This window comes from Ornithorhynchus anatinus, chromosome 12, assembly GCF_004115215.2.
Source record: "Ornithorhynchus anatinus isolate Pmale09 chromosome 12, mOrnAna1.pri.v4, whole genome shotgun sequence".
In the NCBI taxonomy this organism is placed as follows: Eukaryota; Metazoa; Chordata; class Mammalia; order Monotremata; family Ornithorhynchidae; genus Ornithorhynchus; species Ornithorhynchus anatinus.
The window spans coordinates 56,937,513-56,959,562 of NC_041739.1; the positions used below are offsets into that span (position 1 = coordinate 56,937,513).

At 60.6% G+C, this 22,050-nt stretch overlaps 1 protein-coding gene across 2 annotated transcripts in view; it reads right to left on the reverse strand.

The window, feature by feature from the left end:
- The window catches only part of TUSC3 (tumor suppressor candidate 3), a 96,868-nt gene that overhangs the window by 44,275 nt on the left and 30,543 nt on the right, over positions 1–22,050 (reverse strand). For both annotated transcript variants that reach the window (XM_029076407.1, XM_029076408.2), the window contains exons 3-6: positions 20,268–20,385; positions 15,625–15,765; positions 14,302–14,442; positions 6,685–6,774 (exon numbers count right to left, since the gene is read on the reverse strand). In XM_029076407.1, the coding sequence (XP_028932240.1) occupies positions 6,685–6,774; positions 14,302–14,442; positions 15,625–15,765; positions 20,268–20,385 (490 nt within the window). The remainder of the gene's footprint in view (positions 1–6,684; positions 6,775–14,301; positions 14,443–15,624; positions 15,766–20,267; positions 20,386–22,050) is intronic.

The following is a 22,050-nucleotide window of genomic DNA, read 5'->3' on the forward strand; positions in this document are numbered from 1 at the left end:
CGGGTCGTCCCACGTGGGGCTCACAGACTTGATCCCCATTTTCCAGAGGCGGGAACTGAGGCCCAGAGAAGTGAAGCGACTCGCCCGCGGTCACCCAGCTGACGGGTGGCGGAGCCGGCCTTCGAACCCATGACCTCTGACTCCCAAGCCCGGCCTCCTTCCCCTGAGCCACGCCGCTGATTGAGCTTCCTCGAGATCTGGGACGGCGTGTTGGCTACGACGTAGGGCGAGTTCAATTCGAACTTCATTTCTGTGCACCCCGAACCGCATCTCCACGTCAACACGCGCCGGACTCTAAATACGACGCTAGACGTGGTTCACCCCTCCCGTTTAAACCCACAGAAAAGCCCAGGGGAGCGCTTAAGGAGCAAAGCCCAACTTCCAGGGAAGAGGAGATGCGGCGAATGTCATCTGGAGCCAGTACCCTGATTTATACCCGTCTCAGGGTGGCGCCCGGAGAGTTTCCAGTCCTCTCCCAGTCTCGGCTACGGGAGGGAACGTCGAGCAGAGGCCCGTCCGTTCCGTTCCCGGCTAGCGAGCGGAAGGCCATCGGCTACCAGGCGAGAGAGTCGAGGGCGGAGACTCGAGTTAACCGCGCGGAACGAGGCGACGGTCAACCGCCTCCGGGTTTTTACCAAGAAGACTCTACGGAACCACGACCGGAACCATCGCAGAGCGCGCGCGCGGGACGTTCTGGGAGAGATGCGCCCGTGGCGTCGCCGTGGGGCGGAAACGACGCGACGGCACGAGACGAGACCCCCCCCCCGCTTTACATGAGCTCCCCCGTCCGAGAGCGTTTTTTCTAGCGTGCCCTCAAAAATATTCCCCTCTGCAGGTGCGTCGGGTCTGAAGTCTTTATGCGATTTTCAACTTGGATGACCTTCCGACACACACGATGGGATGAACTTCGAGCGGTACTTAAAAACGTAATTCACAGTATCATTTTACAGAACGGCCGGATCGATTTAGAAGCCGTACGCTTTAGATGCCGCATTTTTTACTTCAGCCCTCTGGCACCAAGAGCGCGACGAGGGAAGGTTAATCGCGGGCGACGGTTAGCCGATACGAAGTCAACGACGGCGGTGAGAAAGAAATCTCGGCCTCCCGAATTATTCCCGGTTCTCCTAGGATTGCCCTGTATCGACCCCCGGCACTTAGAACAGTGCTCTGCACGTAGCCAGCGCTTGACACATACCGTAATCGTCATCATCGGTATGGGACTGACCGACCGAGACCCGGAGCAGTGAAGTGACTTGCCCCAAGTCCCACGGCAGGCACGGGGCGGAGCCTGGATTAGAACCCAGGTCCTGTGACTCCCGGGCCTGTGCTGTCGTCACTAAGCCGCGCTCGCTCTGAATTCTCACGAATGGGGAACTGGCACCGCCCCTCAAATTGTCGCTATCTGTTAGGCGCCCACTATGTGCCGAGCACCGTTCTAAGCGCCGGGGTAGACCCGGGGGAATCGGGTCGTCCCACGTGGGGCTCACGGTCTTAATCCCCATTTTCCAGGTGAGGGAACTGAGGCACGGAGAAGCGAAGTGACTCGGCCACGGTCCCACGGCCGACGAGGGGCCGCGCCGGGATTCGAACCCGTGACCCCGGACTCCGAAGCCCGGGCTCTTTCCCCTGATGACGACGATGATACTGCTGTAATAATACTGATACTTGGGATCCCTGGCCCGTCGCAGTTGGCTTTAAAAGAGGCAGCTGGCTAAATTCTCCCTCGACTGGCTTTCCGTGTCGGTCCATTCCCTGGATAGTCGCTCCACCTTCCATTTTCCTTCGGCCACCCAGAGCTGGCCGAGGAAAGCGGAGAAATAACCCAACCGGATTTAACGGAGGACGCCTGCCTCCATTTCCGCCGGGTCCGGGGCCCGAAGAACCTCGTCGGACTGTGACGGACCGCTGAAGGGGTATTGTTTTTTCGGGATCGGGGAACATCTTTTAAGGTTTACCCATCTCAGATCCAAACAGACTGGTCAGCCGGAATCCCAAAGAACACGGGCCTCCGTCGATCCGTTTGATAGAGGTTTCCTTCCCTGCTTGAATGGGGCACAAGTAACGCTTTCCTTTGGGGGAAATACATACGAAGGCTTTGTCCCCGCCGGCTCCGTGTGGGCGGGGGACGTATCTCTCCCCAGGCGCTCGGTACAGTGCCCTGCACGCAGTAGGTGCTCGGTAAAGCTCCCGAGCACTTGCCACGATGCTCCGCACCCCGTAGGCGCTCAATACGCGCCACTGAACGAATGAATACCACTAGCTGATCGAATTCAGCGCCCCCCCCCCCCCCCCAAACAGATGAAGGGAACCGAGGGACAGGGAAGCGAACTCGCTTGTCCGAGGTCTCCCGGCGGACAGTCGGAGGAGCCGGGATCGGAACCCAGGTAGGTCCCTCTGTCTCCCAGGCCCGCGCTCTCTCCGCTAGGCCATTCCGATTTACCTGCAGTCGTATTTATCCGGTGCTTACCACGGGCGGGACGCTGTACTAGGCTCTGGAGAGAGTACGATACAACCATAAACGTATTCCCTGCCCGCGACGAGCTTGCAGTCTAGAGGGGGAGTCAGCCACTACAGGATGACACAACTGTAACCTTAGCAGGGACTCGAAGAAGAGGACCTTCGTAAACCAGCCCCAAATCTCCCCCCGGTTTGTTGCCCAGGCGCCAAAAGCGAGAAGAAGTCACCCTGCTGCGTAATATCCCGCCTTTAGGTACGTTCGTTCAGTCGTATTTTGTGCGCGCTTGCTATGTGCAGGGCACCGGACTAAGCGCTCGGGATGGACGATTCGCCAGCAGGCAGAGGCGATCGCTGCCCGGCAGCGGGCTGACGGGCTGAGAAGGGGGGAGAGACAGCATAACAAAGAGCCAGGGATCGATACCATCAAAATAGATAAATGGAATCAGAGAATTCCGCACGGGAAGAGGAGAGTCTGCTGGCGATGAGGAACGAAACCCAGAGTGGGCCCGGCACACGCGGAGGAATCTGAGGCGAGCGCCAACCACCAAAAGCTTCCGCGACTCCGGAGGGGGAGAACGCGGCGATGGTTCGGTACACGGCCTAAGTACGGGTCTTGTCTCCGCGGGTGCCTTTCCCGGGGCGAGACCGTTCTTTCGCGGGGGGCGGGGGGGGGGGGGAAGAAAAGGAAACAGACCCAAAACCCCCAAATCGCTTATTCTGAGTCCCATGTAATTGTACGGTGCTCGAGTCCCCTCAGGCTCTTCGGTAATGACCGTTTCCGTGAAGACTTTCACGCCCTTAAGTGGATCGTTTGCACTTGACTGTGCCGTAACAAAACACCCGAACAGAGACAAACGCATAAACTTTCAAAACGACACGGCACCGTACTTCTTGGGCTATTGATTTCCTTTATATTCGGCTCTCCTGGGTAATTCATATTTTAAGTTTCAATTTAACGGGACTTATCGTGCGGAGAACCGAGCGGGCTTTCGGCCGTGCGGGACACGGTTGGAAACCGTCGTCCCTCGTAACCGTAGAAGAGATCTGGGCCGACGGAAAAAGGGGAACCCCATCATTTCCTCCTTTCCCGCTCCCTCCGGCGGCGTCCCGACCTGTTCCCTTTATTCACCTCCCCCCCCCCGACCCGGCCCCACAGCACTCGTATCCGCGTCCGTACTTCGTATTAACGTCCGTCTCGCCCCCCCCCGAGACCGTGAGCCGGCGGTGGGCAGAGAACGGGCCCGTTAGATTACCGGGCCGCGCTCTCCCCGGGGCTCGGCGCGGCGCTCGGCACGCACCGAGTGGCTCAGTAAATGCGCGGGGTGGACTGATGACGGTAACCGGAGTCCGGGTTTCTCCGTGTTTGAAACAGGCTGCTACGCGGAATCCTCGGAGAAACAGAAGTGACAGAATCACCGGTGAGCGGGAGGGTGCCCGGAGAGGGGAAGGTAGGCGCCGGGGGGAATCGGAGGGCGAGACATTCTTCCTCTTGGCGGATCCACCCGGTATCCTCCCTGATGCTTCTGGAATCCAGCCCTCCTCCCAGCCCCGCGGCACTTACGTCCAGAGCCGTCTTTTTACGTATTTACTTACGTGAATACGCATGCCGATAAATGCGTCTCCCCCGCTGTACCGTAAGCTCACTGCGGGCAGGGGATGGGTCTGTCGTCTTGCTGGCCCGTACTCTCCCGAGCACGGCGCTCTGCACACGGTAAGCGCTCAACAGATCTGACTTGACCGACGAGTTGCTTCCCAATCGTGACGTCGGAAGCCCCGAGGAAGCGACAGCTTGGGGGCCCGGGAATTTATGAGGGGTAAATGCAATGGGAGGAGATGATGATGACGATGGTGGTATCTGTCAAGCGCTTACTAGGTGCAAAGCGCCGTCCTAAGGTGATCAGGTTGTCCCACGTGGGGCTCACGGTTTCAATCCCCATTTTACAGACGAGGTGACTGAGGCGCAGAGAAGTGACTTGCCCCAAGTCACACGGCTGGCAAGCGGCGGAGCTGGGATTAGATGTCTCGTCCCAACGGGCAGCGCCGCCTCCACCCCTCCTCTGACCCCACCGTGTCCCGTATTCATTCATTCGATAGTATTTATCGAGCGCTTGCTACGTGCAGAGCACCGTACGAAGCGCTTGGAATGGACAGATCGGCAACGGACAGAGACGGCGCGTCCCCCGTCCCCCCGCCGCCTTCGACGGGCTCACGGTCTAATCCGGGGGGGACGGACAGACGAGAACGATGGCGATAAATAGAATGGAGATTCCAGATCCCCTCAGCCGGTCCCATTCTGGAGAAGCAGCCTGGGGTAACGGCCAGAGCCCGGGCCCCGGAGTCGGAAGGCCGTGGGTTTCTGATCCCGGCTCCGCCGCTCTTCCGTTACGTGACCTCGGCTAAGGCGCTTCACTTCTCCGGGCCTCAGTCGCCTCCGCTGTAAAATGGGGGTTGAGTCCGGGAGCCCGTCGCGGGCAGGGAAAGCGTCCATCTGTTGTTTTACCGTATCCTCCCCGGCACTCAGTACGGTGCTCTGCACGCAGTGAAGCGCTCAGTCGGTACGATCGGATGAACGAACGACAGGGACCGCGTCCAACCCCATTTGCCGGTATCCACCCCAGCGCCCGGCACGTAGAAGGGACCCGGCAGATACCAGGATCGTTACGGTTACTGTGGAGCGCCTACCGTGCGCAGGGCACTGTACCAAACGGTCGGGAGAGTCCAATATAAAGGTAAAACATTCCCCCATCGCAACGGGCTTATATTCTAGAGGCGGGGATCGGCATTAATGTACGGAGATAAAGCTACAGACGTGGACGTAAGGGCCGTGGGGCTGGAAGGGAAGAGGAACCAAGGGAGCGAGTCCGGGCGACGCGGAAGGGAACGGGAGGAGAGGAAAGGAGGGCCCGGTCGGGGAAGGCCCCTTGGAGGAGGCGGACCGCCGCTAAGCTCCGAACGGGGGCCGAACGGCACAGGAGACGGTGAGCGCTTGTCCGACGGGGCCCGTTCCGCCCAGACAAACCGGAACTCACTGGCTTGAGCCGCCGTCCGTAGAGCGGAACACCTGCCGCGTGAGCCGACAGGCCGGAGGGGCGTTCTCCGCGCTTACCGTTGGAAAACAACGGGCAAAAAGAAGTCCGCCGTGGGCAGGGATCGCCTCTGTTGCTGAACCGTTCTCTCCAAGCCACCGGTATAGCGCTCCGCACACGGTAAGCGCTCGATAAATACGATCGCACGAATAGGGACTACCCGGGGAGGCCCCAAGTCACGTCGCTATGCGGTACAGGGTTCGGCCTGCCGCCTCGCGGCCCCAACGGGATCCCCGCAGACGCCATTAAGAGCACGAGCGAGGCCGGCGGCGGGTCCGGCCGCCGGCCCATCCGGCCGACTCCCATCTCGGCAGGAGCCGTGGGTGGTTCTCCCGGCCCGCGGCCCCCGAAACGATCGTTAGGAGAGGACCGCTCCACCGTCCCCCCATCTTCCCTCCACGGCCCCGACCGTCCCCCAGCGGACGGTCGGGCGGTCGTCCGATCTTCCGTTCGGTTATTTATCCGGACCCCTCCTGTGTCCGGCCGACAACGCTGCTAATGACTGACGCTTCGGGGAGGAGATCGGGCTCCTCGTGATTTTCTGGGCTGGGGAGAGAGAGAACGTCACCCATTTCTCCCCACGGGACCGCTTTACCTGGAGACGTGCGACCTCCCGGGGACCGGCGAGAACCCACAGAACCCACAGGTACTCTGCTCTTTTAACGCACGGAATCTCTGCAGATTAGCTTGCCGACCCACAGTGCCGATCGTAACACCCCGCCGTTGAGGACGGGGTCCTCGTGAGGCGGGACCCGCGGACGGATTCTCTTCTGGCCTAATAGGTTACTTACAGCAGAGACGCCGGCTAAATCGATACGTCCCGAATCGCCCCCCCCGCCCGTTTCTCGCCGATGATCCGGCACGCCGTGAAAGAGGAGAACGCGAGGTACGCGCGATTGTACCCGAATGGGATTTCACAGATGAGATCCCTCAGGAATGACCGATGACAAAACGATGGAATACTTTTAAGGTAAATCCGCTTAACTGTAAATGTCGTATCAAGATGAGGGCGCGAATTACACGGTGCAATAACAGCAATGAAATGCTGAGATCTCGTCACCGCCGACTCCAAACCGGCGGCGGGTCGTCGAGGGGAGCCCGGAGGTTCGGGGCATTAAAGGTCTGCGGGACGAGCACTCACCACCTGTCCGTTCTGGGGGTTCTTGTGGGCATACGGGGGTCCGCGGATATGATTCCACATCTGGCCCGAAGTCATGGCGAACACCACGCACTGAAAAACAAGACAAGTCGGGATGACCGCGAAGAACGGGGGAAACGCGCCGGAGGTCCGTCTGGGAGGCCCACCCCACCCTCCCTTTATTCGCCCACGCCTCCCAGCCCCACGGCACTTAACGTCCGTATCTGTCATTTCCCCGTTTCTATTCATTTCCGCCTCCCCCTCTAGACCGCGGGCTCGTCGTAGGCGGGGAATGAGCCCGTTCACCGTTCCATCGTCCTCTCCTAAGCGCGCAGTACGGTGCTCTCCAGGTGCTCAGCAGATACGGGAATGAACGAACGGCTACACGACCGCTACGCCGGGGGCAAGCGGCGTCACGTACGCGGCAGGTCAGCACGACGGCAGCGTCCTGACGGCGCGCCCCGGCCGGGACGAGGCGTGGGAAAGCGACGTGACTTGCCCCGGGGTCACCCAGAAGGCAGGAGGAGGAGCCAGGATCAGAACCGCGTCCTCCTGACTATTAAGCCCAAATCTCCATCCGCTAGATCGCGCCGTATTCCCTCAGTGACGACGGATTCACGGAAGCCTAAGTCTCCTGCTTGATACTCTTCTTTTTAATGGCGTCAGTTAAGCGCTTACTCTGCGCCAGGCACTGTTCTGAGCGACGGGGTGGGAACAAGGTAATCGGGGACCCAGTCCGGGTCCCACGTGGGGCTCACGGTCTCCGTCCCCGTTTTACACACGAGGTAACCGGGGCACAGGGAAGCGGAAGGACTCGCCCGAGGTCACGGAGCAGAGCGGAGAGAGCGGAGCTGGGACTAGAAGCCGGGTCCTTCCGACCGCCCCCCCCCCCCCCGCCCCGGGCCTGGGCTCTCTCCGCCTAGGCCTCGATGCCGACGGGTCCTCGGAAACCCAACCCTCCTGTTTCTTCGACACCTGAGGTGTATTCGCTTCAGCCTCTCCCGATACTAACTCGGGGGCTTCTGGGCCTCTCCCCATAACTTGGAAACGCCCGCGTGAATCCTTCCGTCCGGGACATCAGATACAGCGACCGCATTTCCCGCGACCGAAGTCTTCCCGGGCGAAGTTGGGTATCTCTACTCGTTCCAGTGTGCAGAAATGTGATAAGGAAACGTCTCCTCTAAGATTACCCGGCGTAGAAACGATGTTCCTCCTCCCGCCGCCCCGCCGCCGATTTATCTTTATCTTCGGAAAATCGCGCGTGGTGAGGACTTCGGGGAAAGAGACCATTTCCTGCATCTCGATGTGAGAAATCCGGCGCGATCCATTATTTTCCACAGAGACCGATTCTCCGAACTTAACGTGACCAACTCCCGTTGCCGCATCAGAAGATCTGCGGTGTCCGTGGAAGTTTATAGCGCAGCGGTCTCGTAGAGGTCCAACGTGCTCGGGTCATTTTGAAGTTACCCGACGTCAGAAGAAAAGACTAAATAAGGAATCCGCCGCAGTGACCTTCCCTGACCCCTGAAATGTTTCGAAAATGAAACGCCTTCTTGGCGAGACGATTCATCCGGGGGATGACTTCCTTTCTGGCCAACCCACCCTCGGCGTCCGCGTTCCGCAGGAATCACCCGGTGCGCACTCCGGTCACGCGCCGGGGTGGGGAGAAGATCATCAATCAAGTCGGACACAGTTCCCGCGTGGGGCTCCCGGTGAAAGGGGACGGGAGGACGGGTATCTTTGATCCTATTTTGCGGAGGAAGAAACTGAGGCACAGAGAAGCTGTGGCTTGCCCGAAGTCGCACGGCGGGCAGGCGGCTCGGGGCACCGTAGCCTCCCGTCACCCGATTCTGTCGCACGTCCCGCGCGATGGAGCCGGGTCCTGCCGTCTGATGGGAAGCGTGGCTCACGGGTCAAAAACCGAAGGGACTGCTCAGGACACCGGAGGCGCCTTGGATCTACCCCGCCGCTTAGGACGGCGCTCGGCACGTAGTAAGCGCTCGAGGAGGACCGTGGTCGCTCTCGGTAGGCGGTGCTGGAAGCGCCGGGACCGGGTCTCCGGGGACCCGGAACCCTCGTGACCGTGGCACCGGTTACCCGCTCCGCTCCGTGTCGGGCACTGTTATAATGATGTTGGTGTCGGTTACGCGCTGGCTCCGTGCGGAGCACCGTTCTAAGCGCCGGGGGGAGATACGGGGTCATCGGGTCGTCCCACGGGAGGCTCGCGGTGAATCCCCACTTTGCAGAGGAGGTAACTGAGGCCCAGAGACGCGAAGCGACTCGCCCACGGTCACACGGCTGACGGGCGGCGGAGCCGGGAGTCGAGCCCGGGACCTCCGACTCCGAAGCCCGGGCTCTTTCCACCGAGCCGCGCCGCTTCCCATTTTACGGACGCGGGAACTGAGGCCCGGAGACGTCAAGCGGCTTGACCAAATTTGCGGGAAGAGGTTTCGGAACGACGTGGGAAGCTCCACCGGCACCGGTTATCGCCCGTCGCCCCCCCGGAGGACGGGGCTCTCTACATGAGAGGCGGCGTGGCTCCGCGGAAGGAGCCCGGGCTTCGGAGCCAGAGGTCCTGGGTTCGGATCCCGGCTCGGCCACTCGTCAGCCGCGTGACCTCGGGCGAGTCGCTTCGCTTCTCGGTGCCTCAGTCCCCTCATCTGGAAAACGGGGGTGAAGACCGTGAGCCCCAGGTGGGACGACCCGACTCCCCCGGGTCTGCCCCGGCGCTCGGCACCCAGTAAGCGCTTCACAGATACCGACATCGTTACTGTCATCATCCCATCCGGTTTCCTCCCTCGCCGCCTGCCCGCGCATCACGGCGGCACGAAGATCCGCTGGGTCACGATCCGTCGGTAGGCGTACTGCCGTTTCTCGGCACCTGCCGCTTCCCGATACTGTCGCTCGGGTGACGTCATCTCAGGGAACGGAAACGCTGTCGACCCCTTCCCGCCGTCCTCTCTCACAGGGGTCCGAAAGATGCTGTTTGGAGAAAATGGGGTCTGTGCGATGTGGCGCTCGTCCAAGACTCACGACCAAATTCTTTCCCTCCACGTGACGCGGGGCGAAACCTCAGTAAAAAAACGCCCAACTCCCAGAGGAGACGCTCGCGCGGCGAGGAAACGACGGCTCCGTCAAACCGACGCGCTGTAGGTGGTGAGAACGAGCTCTTCCATCCGTTCCGTCCCGGATATGACAAGGACTCCCCGGGCCAGGCGACTCGAACGGCCCATTTCGTCAGGAAACCCCTCGATCCTACGAGGAAATTCCTCCCGTGGCCCCTCGGGGAGAAAGCAGCGAGGTCGAGCGGAAGGAGTGCGGCACCGGGAGTGCGGAGAGCCGGCTTCTAATCCCGGCCCCGTCACCTGCCTGCTCCGCCACCGTGGGCGAGGCCCTTGACTTCTCCGTGCCTCGACGGCCTCGTCCGTAGAGTGGGGATTCAATCCCCCTCCCTTCCTACCTCGACCGAAAGCCCCACGGGGGACAGGGACCGTGCAACAACCCCGGCGCTCGGCACGCGGTCAGGACTCAACGGACGACGACGACGACAGTGATGACGATAACGGCAGTAGGAAGAGGGATGTACATCGACGACTCCGATCGCCTACAGTCTAATTCTAGGGATGCTGAGGTAAAGGGCGGTTTTCCGTTTTACTGTTTTGCAACCGAATCCTAGGGAAGTCCTGAGCGCTTCCAGGGCGCCGTACAAAGCGCTCGGAAGAGAACAGCAGAACGGTCAACAGGCACGTCCCCCGCCCGCGGCGAGCCTTCGGTCTAGGTATTTCCTGCGGGCGGGGTACGGCGCTGTCGTACTACACTCTCCCGAACGCTCGGTACGGCGCCCGGCGGACACCGGATGATAACACTGATAACGCTGGTATCCGTTAAGCGCTTACTGCGTGCCGAGCACCGTTCTGAGCGCTGGGGGGGGGGACGCGGGGGCGTCGGGTTGTCCCACGTGGGGGGGCTCCCGGTCTTAATCCCGTCTGCCAGACGAGGTGACCGCGGCCCGGGGAGGTGAAGCGACTCGCCCACGGTCCCGCGGCCGCCGAGCGGGGATCGGACCCGTGACCTCCGACTCCAAAGCCCGGGCTCCTTCCACTGAGCCACGCCGCCGACGGACCCGCCGCTAAATGGCAGGCTCCTGACTGCGGCCTTCCAAAGCGGCTGCCGGTGGGCACCTTCTCTCTACCCCGTGGCTCCTCCGCCGTTCTCAAACCGGCCGCCGCCGCTCCGGCTCCGTTCACCTCCTCGACGGCCCCGGAGGCGATCGCTTTGAGCCACTGGCTGTCTCCCTCCCTCGAAGGCCACCCCCCGGGATCCGGCAGTCTCCGAGCAGCCGAGGGTCCGGGGACCGTTTCCCGGCTAGCTGGCGATCTCTCCTCCCCGTTCCCCTCGGCACCTTTTCGTACCGACCGCGGTCGGGAACCGCGGGGAATTCCAGGTCGGTCGGCAACGCGCGCCGAAGGCGTGACGCGCCCACGGTTCCGCGCCGCCGGGCCCGTTTCCCGGCGCCCGCGTCGATCCCGAGGCACGGATGCCGCCCGGCCAGGTCGGGACCGGCGAGCGACCCCGTTCAGGCAGTCAGTCGGGGGTATCTATCGAGCGCTGACTGTGGGCTGAGCGCTGCCCCGGGCGCTCGGGAGAGTGCGGTACGACAGAATTGGAGGGCAGGTTCCCTGCCCCCGAGGAGCTTCCGGTCTAGAGGGGGAGACTGACAACGCTCTGAATGATTTAAAATGTAAAACTGAAAGAGACGCCCACGAGTGCCGTGCGGAGATACACGGCGCCGGGACAGATCCGAGCTAATCGGTCTTTCTGGGTTCGGTCCTTTCTCCCCCCTAGTATCCCGTAAAGCGTCTACTACGCGTCAGGCGCCGTACGCGGTGCTGGGATCGACCCCTCGGTCGCCCGACGCTGTCCGTCGAGCGCTTCCTGTGTGCGGAGCGCCGTCCTGAGCGTCTGGGAGAGGACGACGCGACGGGAAAAGGGCACGTTCCCTGCCCGCGGTGAGTTCACGGCCCAGGGGACCGTAAAGGGTTGGTCACGGCACACGGCGGAGGAGACGGTGGTCCGTAGCCGCGCCGGCCAGCCGGCTGGTCTGGTGGGCGGAGCCCGGGCCCGGGAGTCGGGGGACGTGGGTTCTGATCCCGGCTGCTGGGTGACCTCGGGCAAGTCGCTTCACTCCTCTGTGCCTCGGGTCCCTCATCTGCAAAGGGGGAATTGAGTCCGCGACCCCCACACGGGGGGGACGGGGACCGCGTCCAACCCGACCACTCCTCTGCGTCCATCCCAGTGCCGAGAACGGTGCCCGGCACGTAGTGGGCGCTTAGCTAATTCCACAATAACCGTAACTATTATCGTTACTATTGCTGTAGTAGTCATCACAAGGCAGAGTTGGCATCACAACTCAGGTCTCCCGATTTCCAGAGCAAGGGCTCATTTCTCTGGGCCGGCCGCAGGGCTACTGAAGTTCTTCCTCTTCAAGAAAGAGAGTCCTTGCGCGGGGGGGAGAAAGAAATCGACTTTCTCGTTCATCTTTAAAGCAGGAAAAGGCGCTCAAATCCAGTCAACTACTACTTGTTGGGGAGGGCGAAATAGCGATCGACGGGGACGGTTTAGACTGTCTGCTGCTTGCGTGCGGGGAATACGTTCATTCATCCATCAAAGGTGTTTACCGAGCGCTTCCTCTGTGCAGAGCACTGTACTGAGCGCCTTGAGTGGTACAACGCGGCAACGGACAGGGACCGTCCCCGCCCGGTGACGGGCTCGCGGCCTCATCGCGGACGGACGAAAACGAGACAGCGTAATCACGACACGTCTGCGTGTCTCCCAAGCACTTTTACAACAGTGCCCTGCCCCCGGGAAGAGCTCAGTAAATACCACCGATCGCTCGACGACCCGTATTTTAAAGCCGTACGGGCTGCGCGAATAAGACCGGACCGGCGTCTGGGAAGTAGATTGCACCTTGAACGCCTCTTCGCGACACAGGCTGCTTTTTGAAGAGAACTTATGATGTAGTCTAAATTGTAACATCCGGGGGGGATATTTATTTTTCAAAGATTAAAATGCTCTTTTATATCTTCTCGGGCTCTGGCGGTAGAACGCTGGCTCCCGCCAAAAACGGTATGAAAACCTCCCCTCGACAGGTGAGAGGAAATGAAATGAAGCCCACGGGGGGGATGATGTGAGAAAACTGCCATTTGAAATTAGAATCAAAATCTCCGCGTTTCACTAGTAGCTGCCGAGCACAAAAAGCCAAATGAAACACACAGTCCTTTCGGGGAGAGGGACTATAAAATGTCGACAGATCACAAGCGGGGGAAGAAACCCAAGTCACAGAACGCTCTGTTCAAGTAACGGCAGAGAAACAAACTCCGTACTGCCGCGGCGGGACTGGGATCCCGCTTTCCGAAACCCCTCTTTTTACGGTGACTGTCGTTTCAGCCTGCCCGACGCTTCGGGTATCTTAGCCACGGAATTTGATTAGGCCTGCGGTCGCGATCGGTCCCGAGGCGCTTCTGGATTCCCGTGGCCCTGACACGAGCGGATGTGAAACCGATCGTCGTTCTCTTCGGAAGGGCCGCGGCGGCCCAGAAGCGAGGCAGGTTTATCGGGACCGAAAGCAACCGACCGGTCCGGGTGGAGCCCGCGTTAATTACGGCCCCAGGGGACTCTACGGGCAGTACTGCACCCACCGACCGGGTAGAGAAGCGGGGCGACCCGGTGGGCGGGGCCCGGGCGTCAGAAGGAGCGGGGTTCTAGACCCGGCTCCGCCGCTTAGCGACTGTGCGACCCTGGGCGAGTCTCTCGACTTCTCTGGGGCTCAGTTCCCTCATCTGGAAAATGGGGGTTAAGACTCTGAGCCCCACGTAGGACACGGCCTGGGCCTGGCGCACGGCCAGCGCGTGACAGATACCATTGAAAAAACAACAAGCCGGGCTTCGCGATATCACGACCCGAAGCCGGACGACGGAGGAGTCAATCGGGGAGTGTCCCGAGACCGTCGTCGGTGCGGCTCGGACCGAGAAAGGGAAAGCCACCCTTCAGTGTACGAAGGGGGCTCGCCGCGATCTAGGGTCTGGCCAGATCACGCTCTGGGCTAGGGGCTCGGTCCGCAGCCCATGACGACGATCGTGGTATTTGTTAGGTGCTTACTAGGTGCCGGGCACTGCACTGAGCACTGGGGTGGATACAGAGCGCATCAGGTGGGACACGGTCCCCGCCCCGCCCGGGGCTTCCAGTCCTAATCCCCGTTTTCCAGATGAGGGAGGCGGGGCCCGGAGAAGCCAAGCGACCCGGCCCAGGCCACCCGGCAGACAGGTGGCGGAGCCGGGATTAGAACCCAGGTCCCTCCGACTCCCCGGTCTCCTCCGGGGCCCGCCTCAATAGCCATGACCGAGTCAGGCGGCGGTAGGGAAGATGCGGACGACGCGTTCCCTGAGATCCCGAAGGGCTCCCTCCCTCTTAGCCGGGGGTCGCGGCCGAGCTGCCCGGTACCTGCCCCGGCACTCAGCGCACCGCCCGGCCCGGGGCCAACCCCTCGCTAAGCAGCGGAACTCCGATCGTTCTTCCGGAGGCTGCGGGCGTCCGAAGACGGAGCGCCGGATGATGCCGTACCAGAGCTGCCATGGCCCATCCCGTCTTGTTGTAGACGAATTCCAAGTTGTTCCTCCTCAGGTAGAGTAAGCCGCCCACGAGGGACACGAGGAGGGCCAGGGCGATAGTGCCGGAGTAGTTAGGGGGGCGAAAGACCCGGATCTGCAAGACAAGAGCAACGACATAAAAAAAGGCCGAGGTGAGTTTGGGCGAATAAAGGGATCGACCGCCGCCCCCCCCCCCCCGACGCGGGATAATTCTACCTGAAAAGACGGGCAACGGGAGAAGAATCTTGGGGCTACGCCCGTCCCTCTGGAGGAGACCCGAAGAGACCTAGTTGGGGATCTCGCCTCAAAAACCGGCGAGGAGCACCAATGTAAAAACGGCCGAGGTGAGTTTGGGCGAATAAAGGCATCGACCCCCCCCCGCGAGACACGGGATAATTCTACCTGAAAACAAGGGCAACGGGGGAGAAGAATCTTGGGGCTACGCCCGTCCCCTCTGGAGGCGACGCGAAGAGACCTACTTCGGGATCTCGCCTTAAAAATCGGCGAGGGGCGACAACACGAAAAAGGCCGAGATACGTTTGGGCTGATGGAGAGAGCGACCCCCCCCCCCCCCCCCCCCCAAACACGGGAAAATTCTACCCGAAAACAAGCGCAACGGGGGAGAAGAATCTTGGGGCTACGCCCGTCCCTCTGGAGGCGACCCGAAGAGACCCAGTTCGGGATCTCGCCTTACAAATCGGCGAAGAGCAACCACCTAAAAAGGGCCGAGATCCGTTTGGGCCGATGAAGAGATCGACCCCCGGAAACACGGCACAATTCTACCTGAAAACAGGCGCCACGGGAGAAGGATCTCTGGGATACGCCCGTCCCTCTGGAGGTGACCCCCAAGAGACCTAGTTCGGGATCTCGCCTTAAAGACCAGTGGTTCGTCCACCGCCGCAGCCATCTTGAACATTTTTGAACGTCTTGCCCTTTGCATTTCTTTATTTAGACATCTACCTATACGAACGCAGATAGACGAATGCCCTTCCTGAAGACGGCGTAAGGAACGCCCAGCACGGCGGGCGGTGGGTAACTCCGATTCGCCGATTCTTAACGTAAACGTAAAAATCTCTCGAGTGGATTCGGATCCCCAGACTGAGTTCGGGTGAGAAGACTGACTTCAGGGGGGCCGTATTTCTACGAAACCCCGAGGCGCCCCGGCTACCGCGGTACCGGGGGCCGGGGTGACGTGTCCGTCACCGCCTCCGAGCGCGTCCGTCGGACCGAGCCCGCTTCGAGAGGAACCTCGGGCCCGGCGTGGGATGGGGGACGGGCGCGCGGGGGAGGCACGTACGTGAACGTCCGTTCTGTCGGCGATCCATTTCGCCATCTGCTCCGCCGCGAAGCCGATTCTCTGCAGGTCAAAGGTGTCGGCTCTCTTGGGCTTGCCTTTCGGGGGGAAGTGCATGAAGGTGGGAGCGGAGTTCATGTTCAGCTACGGTGGAGAGAAGGGAGAGTCAAGCTGCGGGCCCGTCGAGGGCGGGGGACGTCACCGTTCATTCTGATGGCGTACTTTCCCGGGCGCTCGGTACGGGGCTCCGCACGCCGTCAGCGCTCAGTAGGTACGACTGAACCAACGCGCAACATTCAGCAGGACGAACCCACTTGGGACAGTAACGATAATAACCAAGACGGTGGCGGTGCTTTCAAAGAGCTTCCCGTGTGCCAAGCGCCGTTCTAAGCGTGGGACAGATACGAGTCTCGTCGGGTTGGAAACAGTCCCTGACCCCCATGGGGCTCACAGTTCTCGATCCCCACTTTACAGACGAAGGAACTGAGGCCCGGAGAAGCCAAGCGACACGCCCCAGGTCACCCGGCAGACGCGCGGCAGAACCGGGATTAGAACCCGGGTCCCTCCGACTCCCGGGCTACACTATGCCGTCGGGATGACCCTTCCTTTTTGGGGGGGGGACAAAGCACCACGGCACCAGACACAGTGGTGGAGGCCCGGGACGTCGACGATGGTTGTCGCGAGTCGCCGGGGGGGAAACGTCTCCGGAGCGAACCGGGGAGGAGGGGAGGGTGGACCGTTGGAAGGATGCCCTTCGCGTCCCTTCGTCGGTACGCCCGGGCGTGCGCGCACGCTCTAGGGGGCCCACGGGACGACCGCGCCCGTGTACGGACCACGGATACGCGTCGCCGAGAGTGTGCGTGGACGGCACTTCCCAGAAAACGTGCCCGGCACCTGCGGACGTCAGCGGTACCCGCGGATTCTCACCGCACTGACGCTGCGTCGCCTGAGAGAAGGGTTCGCCGAGGAGAAGAGAAACGGAGGTTGAAAAGGGGGCACCTTGGACTCTCTCGCTGACCTGCTGTTTGACCTCAGGCAGGTCACTGACCCTCTGAATGCCTCCATCTCCTCATCTGTACAACGGAGAGCGTGACGGCCTCCGTCTCCTTTCCCGTACGGTGGAGATCGTGACGGCCGTCTCCCCCGGGGTTGTCGTGAGAGCAGATGAAATCCCCCAAAATAACGTACACGCATCTGGGGAAACGGAGGCCAGTCCGGGGTCCGATTTCTCTTACTACCTGCAGCGCTGCGCCAGGTATCCCTCGGTCGACCCAACGTGCGGCGGAGAGCTTAAAGCCGGAAGATTCGACGTGGCCCAACGGTCGCCGAGAGCCCAACCATCTAAGAAAAAAACCCAACTCATCCCCGAGGATGATCCTAAGCATCAAATCCAGTCCTGGTGCTAGGCGTTTTTTCTGACCCCTCACCTTTGCCGAGCAAAACTCTGGCCTTGGTGAGGCCGTCCAACTGAAGTCATCCCGTGAATCGATTTCGGTTTCCGCAAGTGTCCCCCCCCCCCCCCCCCCCACCCCCACCCGGGCTTCTGATGACCGGGCACTCGTTGCTTTCCACTACAGGGGAAGCATCGCTGCCGGGCGCGAGCCTGGGCGTCGGCAGGACCTGGGTTCTGATCCCGGCTCCGCCACTTATCTTCCGCTGGGTGACCCTGGGCAAGTCACCGCACTTCTCTGGGCCTCAGTTCCCTCACCTGTGAAACGGGGATTGAGACTGTGAGCCCAACTTGGGATGGGGACCGTTTCCCAAATGATTAGCTGGTATTTAAAAAAACCCTACAGAGCCACACATCGTAGTCAAACAGCATTTGGGCGACTCCCCCAGTTAATGTAGCGAGGGGCGGTGGGGGGGGGGGGGGGGGGGGTGACACGGTCCCTCCCTAATGTGCTTGAGGGGACCATAAAGTTGGGCAGAACCAAGCCCCGTTGTCACTTCTGGTTAAAAAATCTTGAGGTCCTCATCACGTGACCGGAGAGTTTCCGTCTGCAGAGCGGTTGCTGTCAGAACGCTACCCATCTCTACGATCGGCGGCCACTCGTTCTGTTAAATAAGTCCGGGAGGAAGAGGCTGCTGTGCTTTTAGAGGACTGTGCCATCCATCGCTCGATGGTGATTCCTGAGCGGTCACTGGGTGCACAGCGCTGGGCTGAGCGCTCGGAAGACTACGATCCAACAGCGTCGGCGGACGGGTTCCCCGTCCCCGGGACCTTGGCGGCTGCAGTAGGAAAATCCAGGCATTTTTCCAGTTCAGAAAAACACCCTCCTGGACATTTTGAGGTCGGTAACTCAGAGGACTGATTTTTTGACTGAGAACGCGCGGTACAATCCCACTAGACTAAAAGCGCCTCGAGGGCAGGAACTGTTTCTCGTCTGCTCCCAGACGTTCGGAACCGTGCTCCGCGTACTGTAAACGTTCCGTAAATATCACCGACGGAGAGAGAGCAGAAGATAGCGGCGCAGCCCACGGGGTACGACGCGAGAGCAACATCCCTCGCCCGGAAGGCGCTCACGCGCTTAACGGGGACCTGACGGAGAGACACGGGTAGGGTATTTTTGTTCTCTCGGCACTCCTCGAGTCGTCTGCGTGCAATATCTGCGCAGTAAAAAAGTTCACACGGGCTGCTGTTGAACCGACAGTGAATTCAATTACCTTATCGAAACGCACGTTGACACCTCAGATGCGTTTTCCTCTTCCTAATTTTACCTTTCCAAAAATACCCCCGGCATAAAAGATAATTGAGCAAATTGCATTTGTCAAAATACACTAAACTATCCCGTCCGCTAGCCGAGTATCTCCTGATTTAGAGCGCTCACCGTAACAGCTGAATAAATCACGTCTGACGAAGTTTAGAACCCTTCCGACGAGAACACCGCTTCAAGGCACGTCTACGGGACGCGTGGTACCGAGTCTGCCAACCACTTTACCCTTTATACGTTAAAGAGACTGAAGGGCAAAAAACCCCAATTCCGTGGCTCACACCTTGGCTAGTGACGACGATCGCTGTATTGATCTATTTTCTCGGCCGTCCGTCTCCCCCGATCAGACCGTAAGCCCGTCAGACGGCAGGGACCGTCTCTATCCGTTGCCGACTGGTTCATTCCGAGCGCCTGGTACAGTGCTCTGCACACAGGAAGCGCTCAATAAATACTACCGGACGAACGAACGGATGAACGTTTAATTGCACGCTTATAAATCTGATACTACGTGGTAGTCGTTAAATGCTCCAACACCGTACTGAGCGCCAGGGTAGCTTCGCGTTAATCGGGGGCCGCGAGGGCCAACGGATACCGAATCCCCATTTTGCAGAGGAGGAGACCGAGAGGCGGGAAAGTGCGGCGACTTGCCCGAGGTCCCCGAGGGGGGGGACGACGCGGAATCCAGAGCTGCCCATTCCCGGCTCGGCGTTCTTTCCACTCGGACCCCGCTGCCTCTCTGGGACGGCAGCTGAGATCTGACGGAGGAAAACGGCCGTGAGAACGTCGCGACCGGTAATGAGGATATTACCGTCCCGGCTCAACGGCCTTGAGCGCCCTAGTCAAAGTCGGAGCCGCTGCCCCGTCGGATGACCCCGGAAGGCTCGTACAGCTTGACCCGGAACGATCGGGTGTTCCAAGGGAACTGTGCACACCCTGAGTTCCCGTGGCTGAACTCAAATACTTTCACGAGCACCTGACGTACAAACGTGACGAGCGTTGCTCCCCTCCAAGGAGTAGACCTAACGCAAAACCGGGATAGTAAAGTCATTTCTTACCGTTCTTCAGGAGGAGGGTTATTTACTTTCTTTTCGCATTTGGCAGATTCAGATTTCCTTCCACTGATCAAAACCCAGCTTCTAGTCTTTTTTTCCCCACGTGCTTAAACGTAAGCTCCTAACGCCGACAGGAGCTAGGCAATGGGGAAAGCAGAACGATCCCGCGTCCGGGCGATCCCTCCCTCCGTTTCGACCTTTTCAAACCCCTCGATTCAAGCGGGAGCTGGAGCTTCATCTCGACGCCACGGAGCAGAAAGAAATCCCTCCGTTCTTCTGAGCCCGAGCGACCTCGGAAGGTCCTCCTCCATTTCCCGCCCCTTCCGGGGCAGCGTCCCAATAGAGACCGACGCCGGAACCGAGTCGCGACGATGGGCCGTGAGGCCCTATCGGAAAAGCGCTCGGTGACCTCTGGGCCCTGGTGCTTTCCAAGCGCTCGGTCCAGCGCTCTGCACACGGCGAGCGATCAAGAAATACGATGCAACGAAAGAACGAATGACATCTGCTATTCATCCCATCTTCAACCCCACGGGACTTAGCGTGGCTCCGTGGGAAGAGCCCGGGCTTGGGGGCCAGAGGACGGGGGTCCTAATCCCGGCTCCGCCGCCCGTCTGCTGCGTGACCTCGGGCAGGCCACTTAACTTCTCCGGACCTCAGTTCCCTCATCTGTCAAATGGCGATTAAGGACGGAGGCCCCGTGCGGGACAGGGACTGCGTCCAACCTGACTTGCTTGCATCTACCCCAGCGCTCAGTACGGCACCCGGCACACGGAGAGCGCTTAACGAATACCACAGTGATTATCCCCGACAAAAAATACGCCGCCCCGTAATGGCGGCTCTCGATCGATCGTCTGCAAGAGAGACGGACGGAGGGCGTCCTTACCTGTTGGAAAACATCGGCCCCCTCGTCGTAGTCCACTATCGTGAAGAACAGCCTGTTGGAAAAGGCGGACGAATAGCGCCACGAGTTAGCCAGCACCTGGTACTCTTCGTTCGCCTGCCTGTGGAGGACGACAGGGGTAGAGTTGGGGCCGGTTAGGATTTCAGAGCGGATAAAGGTTAGGACGAGGCGGGTCGTTCCACCCGAAGAAGACGTCGTGGAGCTTCTCCTCGCGGGACCACAGCCGTCTCTGAGCGCCCGGCTTGACCGTGGCCGGGGATCGCGGCCGCCGGCTCGGTTGCATCGTTCTTTCCCAAGTGCTCAGCGCGGCGCTCGGCACACGGTAGGCGTCCGGTAAACGCCGTGGACTGACCGATCTCCGTTGGACGCGGGAGAGGTAGCCAGAGAACACCACCGACTGACCGACTGAGAGGTTTTTGGGAGGGAAGACACGCTGGGGAAGTGGGACGTCGCCGTTTTTGTGCTTTCTTTCGCTCATCCGTTCCTGACCCGTCCTCTTCCCAGATGACGATGAAGCTCAAACCAGCTGAGATAGAAGATCTCTAATAAGGTAGATCTGGGGCCGCGGGGAGCCCGCCTCATTTTTGGCAGGGGGAGGGGGGGGGGAAGAGGGGAGAGGAGGCACTGATCGTCGGTCACTCGTCAACCTTGCCACGGGAACTCTGGCGCTTCGTGACGTTCCCCTGGGAAACGATTCTGCCACCACGGTAGGTAGCGAACAGATCTTGAACGCACACCTTTTTGTACACGGTGAAATATGAGGGGACCCGGTTCTAACCCTTTCAGGTGATCGGCCATCCCAAGCTACGACGGCGTAGGCGGGGTTTCGCCGTTCCTGGACGCCGACGGGACGCGACGGGGCAGCTGTTGCAACTTCTTAAAGGACTCCAGGAGAGGCGGGAGGTCAGCAGAAACTGGCATCCCTGTGGGGGCGAAACACTCAATAATGAAAATCCCGCGGGGGCGGGGGGGGGGGGGGTTGATACCTCATGCACTGGTATCTGTGCCCGGCGACGTGGAATGACACAGAGGGGTCTTCTCCTCTGCGTGTGAGGGGGATTGGCGCCTTACCCTGCCTGACCCTAGACCGGGTTCCGTTGGGTACCGGGTAGCGGTTCGAGCCCGGGCCGGGGAGTCAGGTCGTGAGTTCTAATCCCGGCTCCGTCGCTCGGCCGCCGGGTGAAGCCCCTTGGCTTCTCTGTGCCTCATCCGATGAGCGGGGATTGAGCCTGGGAGCCCCGAGTGGGACAGGAACTGTGTCCAACCTGATTTAACTTGTACCCACCCCAGCGCTTGGCACGAAGTAAGCGCTCAACGAGTGTCGTATTGTCAGCGTGACCGTTACCGTTATCAATGGAGAATTTCTCCCCGAGCCCTGGAGGAACTAGGCGCGGCCGAGGATGGGGAAGAGAGGGAGAGAGATTTCGCGCTACGGATGAACCCAAATCTCCCTGTCTCCTCGGAGTACCGATGACCGATTCTGTAGCTTACAGTCATCAACGGTGGGAAGCGCGGCGGACCCTCTTCTCCCCACCTCGCTCTCCCTTCCGCGTCACTCGGATCGGCGACCTTGGGCCGTTTGCTCTCCGCCCCGCCCCCGAACGCAGGGCACTCATCTACGCACCTCGAAATGGCACCCCGCCGAACGTCGTCCCCTCTCGACTATAAACTCGCCGAGGGGCAGGGGACGCCCCTCCTAGCTCTTTCGGGCCGCGCTCTCCCCACGGCTTCGTAGGGCGCGCCCGGCAGGCGCTCGGTAAACGCC